The 4,625-nt window shown below is 38.0% G+C and overlaps 1 protein-coding gene across 1 annotated transcript; it reads left to right on the top strand.

The window, feature by feature from the left end:
* Positions 1-1,226: 1,226 nt before the first annotated feature.
* On the top strand, positions 1,227-3,066 carry LOC145551061 (protein C activator-like). Its single transcript, XM_081604988.1, has 6 exons — positions 1,227-1,322; positions 1,553-1,745; positions 1,826-2,011; positions 2,320-2,381; positions 2,483-2,607; positions 2,701-3,066. The coding sequence occupies exons 1-6, from the start codon at positions 1,286-1,288 to the stop codon at positions 2,845-2,847; spliced, it is 750 nt and encodes a 249-aa protein (XP_081461114.1). The 5' UTR covers positions 1,227-1,285; the 3' UTR covers positions 2,848-3,066.
* Positions 3,067-4,625: the final 1,559 nt, after the last annotated feature.

Below are 4,625 nucleotides of genomic sequence, written 5' to 3' on the forward strand. Positions count from 1 at the left end.
TGTAGAAAACAATAACATATCCATGGATATGTAACAAACTGAACGCGACCAGGAGACTGAGACCAGCAAGTCCTTTTCTGATGCACTTATCAAAATCATTACTAAGATCCAAAACATTTGTAACTTTATAAAAAAATAATAATAACAAAAAATCAGCAAAACGTGTTGAAATTAATGACTCAAAACGATTAATAATCGCAGTAATAATCGTTTCAACAAGGTGTTGCATAATTCTGTGCATTTCGATTCCACTACCTAAATGTAAAAAGGCGACTCAAAGACGGACTGACTAGCAGAGAAGGAGTTTAAATTAGCTCATCAACCACCGCTGTGTCCAGGGGAGCATTGATAGTCGTGAAATAAATATCAAGTATGAAAACAACCTAATATTGTAATGGACTGAATGTTATGTTTTTAACAATCTCTGCTCAGCTTGGGTAATTGAAAAAAGGACAAATCAAGGAAATTTGAAAATGGATGAATGAAAAAGAATGAACAAAAATGGAAAATTGGAAAAGGATTAATATAAATGAAACATTGAAAAAGGGTAAATGAAAAAAAGGATAAAATGAAAATGGAAAAATGAAGGACAAATGAAAATGAAAACTTGAAAAAGGGTAAGTGAAAATTGGAAAAGGATAAGTAAAAAAAATTGAAAAAGGATAAACTAAAATGGAAAATTAGAAAATGATAAAAAGGAAAATTGAAAAATAAACATTGGAAAGTCATAAATGAATAGGAAAAAAAGAAAATTTAAAAAGGACAGAAAATTTTTTGGGAATAAATGAATACATGTATAAATGAGAATAAAAATGCCAATTACTAATTTATTTATTTATTTATTTGCCATATTTATTTATTTATTTAAATTTTGGCTGAAATGGCTCTCCATAAATTCACCTGAGAGAAGACAAAGCTAACTTAGAAGAAACTTTGCAGCAAAATATAGAAGCTGCTTGTTTTAAGTCGGTTTCTTAATATTGATGAAAAAGTTCTTGTTTCATAGGCTGATTAAGTTATAAGAGGAGGAAGTGATATAATCTGACAATGGAACAAGAACTTTTTTCAAGTTTCTTTAGAACGATGAGTTGTTAAACTTCCTCTGTATGCAGATGACAGTACAGATCGGTGTCCGTCTTGTGACTGGACAGATAGGTGTCCGTCCTGTGATTGGACAGATCAGTGTCCGTCCTGTGATTGGTGGCTTCCTGTCCAGCAGGAATTTGTGAACAGAGTTTAAAAGCTGCTCCAGGACTGCAGAAATTCACAGGAAGCTGGATCAGCCATGGTTGTGCTGAAGGTTCTGCTGGTGCTGGTGCTGGGTGAGTTGGACACACTAGACACACTGGAGACACTGGAGACACTCCCACTGGTTCCACGGAGGCTGCTGCTCTCTGTGACTCTCAAACTTCCCTCTGATTCTGTTTCAGACTGAAACTTCGTTGCATATAAATTGCAATGCTTTTTAATCTTCAGCTGTTCATATGTTTTCTGTTCCAGCAGCCATATTTGAACCTGATGTCTCAGTAAAGTTCTCCTTTTTCTTCTTCAGGTGTTTCAGTGAACTCAGATGTTTCTGTGCAGAAGAGAATCATTAGAGGTCATAACTGTGGTGACAAGGAGTTTCTTTATTATGTTCGGCTTGTGGCCAATAATCCTACTACAGGGAACCTGTGTGGAGGATCTCTGATCCACCCTGAGTGGATCCTGACTGCAACTCACTGCTGGAAGACAGATCCAGACTGGTAGGATAGAAACAAGAAGACAGTTTTATCTGCAGATGGTCAGGTTTTCTATGCTCATTAATATCTAACCTATTCTTCAGGTTTCACACAGCAACGTTCAGAGTTCATCCACGGACTGCTTTACAGCACCATCAGATAATCCAACACAATCCTGTGATTTATACTGACCACGGCCAGCAGCATGAAATCATGTTGCTGAAGCTTCAGACACCAGTAACAGATGTCCTACCTGTTCAGCTACCTGATTGCAGTAATCGTCTTTCTCTGTAAGTCTTTCTCTGATCAATAACAAGACTTCAGGTTTTCTGTCTCCTCTCCTCCAGTCCTGCTGCCTCTGCTTCAACACACCTGAGTCAGGTAATCAGGTCACCAGCGGAACCAGAACCCGTTTAGCTCAGGTGTGTTGGACCAGAGACACGTGTAAAGGTCGCAGAACCCTGAGGACGGGAGGTGAACATTCGTGTGTCAGTGGATGAAGTCCTCGAAGGATTTATTGTCTGTTCTTTCTTTGTTATTCATAACAATTAGTTTTCTACAGTGTTATCTTGTATTTTTACATTTTATTGTGTTTTAGCGGCAACACTGTTCAGCTGGCAGGAGAGGGAGGAACGACAGTCGGCCCCAATAATGAGCGATGTGAGAGAAATGTTGAAGTTATGAGAAGATAATCTTTGTTTCTGTCTCTACAGAGAAGGTCGAGTGAATAACATGTTTATGATTCTCATGTTTCTCTACAGTACACGATTCTCCTATTTCATCGCATCTTCAGTGTGTCAACATGGATGTTGTAAAGGTTTCAGTCTTCGAGCCGACACGTGGGCATTATTTCCGTGTTTCAGCACCGAACAAGGATGCATGCTATGTAAGTCTGTTTCTTCAATATCTCTCTACAATGATTAGAAGACTTGTCTGTTTTACAACACAAATAAATATACTGATGGAAATTTTTTTACAGGGCGACTCTGGTGGAGGAGTGATCTTCAACAACAGGATTTATGGTGTGATCGCTGAAGGTGGACCAGATCCATGTCAGACACCTGCTGTAATCATGGATGTGTGTGAATACATGGGGTGGATAAAATCCCAAACTGGGCTGAAATAAAACACAAACTATCATGAAAGAAAATTCTCATCAAATTTCTTCTCAGATATAATTTTATAGTTGTATCTTCATCAGTTTGTTCCACAACTTTGTACAATTAGGATAAATTAATAGTTTTGTTTTTCTCACCTGTCTTTGACCTCCCTAACAAAGCTTTTCTCTACCTCAGAAATGAAAAATTAATCAATAAACGCATGAAAAAGAAATATTTCCTATTAACTCTGCCTGTTATAGCTTTCCATTCAGAATTGCTTCATTATTGATCTATTTATAATTTCTCTGTTTAGTGCACAATACATAAATAAACTTGATTGAGTGATTTCACCTGACTAAACACTAAGACAAGTGTTCATTAGTAATAAAAAAGCTTGATATGATAAACTGAGCAGAGAAAAGAAGAATTAACGAAGAGTCACAAACTGTCTTCCCCAAGTCCCAGGCCTCGGGGAAGACCCAGGACACGCTGGAGGGACTATGTCTCTCGGCTGGCCTGGGGACGCCTTGGGATTCCCCCGGAGGAGCTGGAAGAAGTGGCTGTGGAGAGGGAAGTCTGGGCCTCCCTTCTGAAGCTGCGACCCGACCCCGGATAAGCGGAAGAAAATGGATGGATGGATGGATGGATGGATGGATGGATGGATGGATGGATGGATGGATGGATGGATGGATGGATGGATGGATGGATGGATGGATGGATAGAGTCACAAACTGTGAGAAAAATAAAACAAAATGTTGCAAATGCAACATGTCTTGCATTTGCAACATCTAATTAACATGTCGGTATAACGATTAGGCTTTTGTGATGTTGTAACATTTAAGCACTCTCAAATAAAATTACTACACTCAAAAAAATTGAGGTGACTTTTAGAAAGTGGTATTTGTGAAGAAACACTGAGCAAGAGGATTAATTAAGAGCATTAATATCATAATATCACCCGCCTTCCTCCAGAATGTGTCTGGCCCCCCTGGCACTACAGAACAGGACATTACCGGTCCGGATCACTACAAGAAAATTTACAAAACACAGAAATATATAAAACAGCGGTCTTAATTCAAACCTCAGACTGAAGAACTTTCTGCCCCCAAGTCACTTAAACTGGTTCTTTTAAATACCAGATCTCTCTGTGCTAAAGCTCTATTAATTAATGATTTCATCACCGAGCATAATATTGATGTTATATTTCTGACAGAAACATGGTTGAATGACAATAATGAACCAATCATATTAATTGAATCCGCACCTCCTAACTATAATATTTTAAGTGAGAATAGGAAACATAAAAAAGGAGGAGCGTGGCTTCAATATTTAAGAATACCATAAACTATAATAAAATCTCTTTGGGTACTTTCACGTCTTTTGAGTATCTTGGTACTGAGGTGAAAGGCCACGAACGAACTTTGACACTAACTTTATACAAAACTCCAACATATGTGTAAAATTTCTTTACTGACTTGAATGAACTTCTGTCTCTCATATGCATTGATTATGATTGTCTCATAATTGTCGGTGATTTCAACATGTTGACAACCTGAAGACAGAGGGGCAAAAAGCTCTGTAATATATTGGAGAGTTTTGGTTTAACACAACATGTCAAACAAGCAACACACACTCATGGACACACACTGGACCGGGTTATCAGTAAGAGTGTGAACGTTTCCAATGTCTCTGTAACTGATGTTGCCTCTCGGATCACTTTGTTATTATCTTTGACAGTTCTTTATCCGTTGACACACTTGGACAAAAAGCTACTATCACAAAACGTTCTTTCACAGAAAACACA

This window comes from Poecilia reticulata, chromosome 3, assembly GCF_904066995.2.
Source record: "Poecilia reticulata chromosome 3, P_reticulata-male-v2, whole genome shotgun sequence".
Classification (NCBI taxonomy): Eukaryota; Metazoa; Chordata; class Actinopteri; order Cyprinodontiformes; family Poeciliidae; genus Poecilia; species Poecilia reticulata.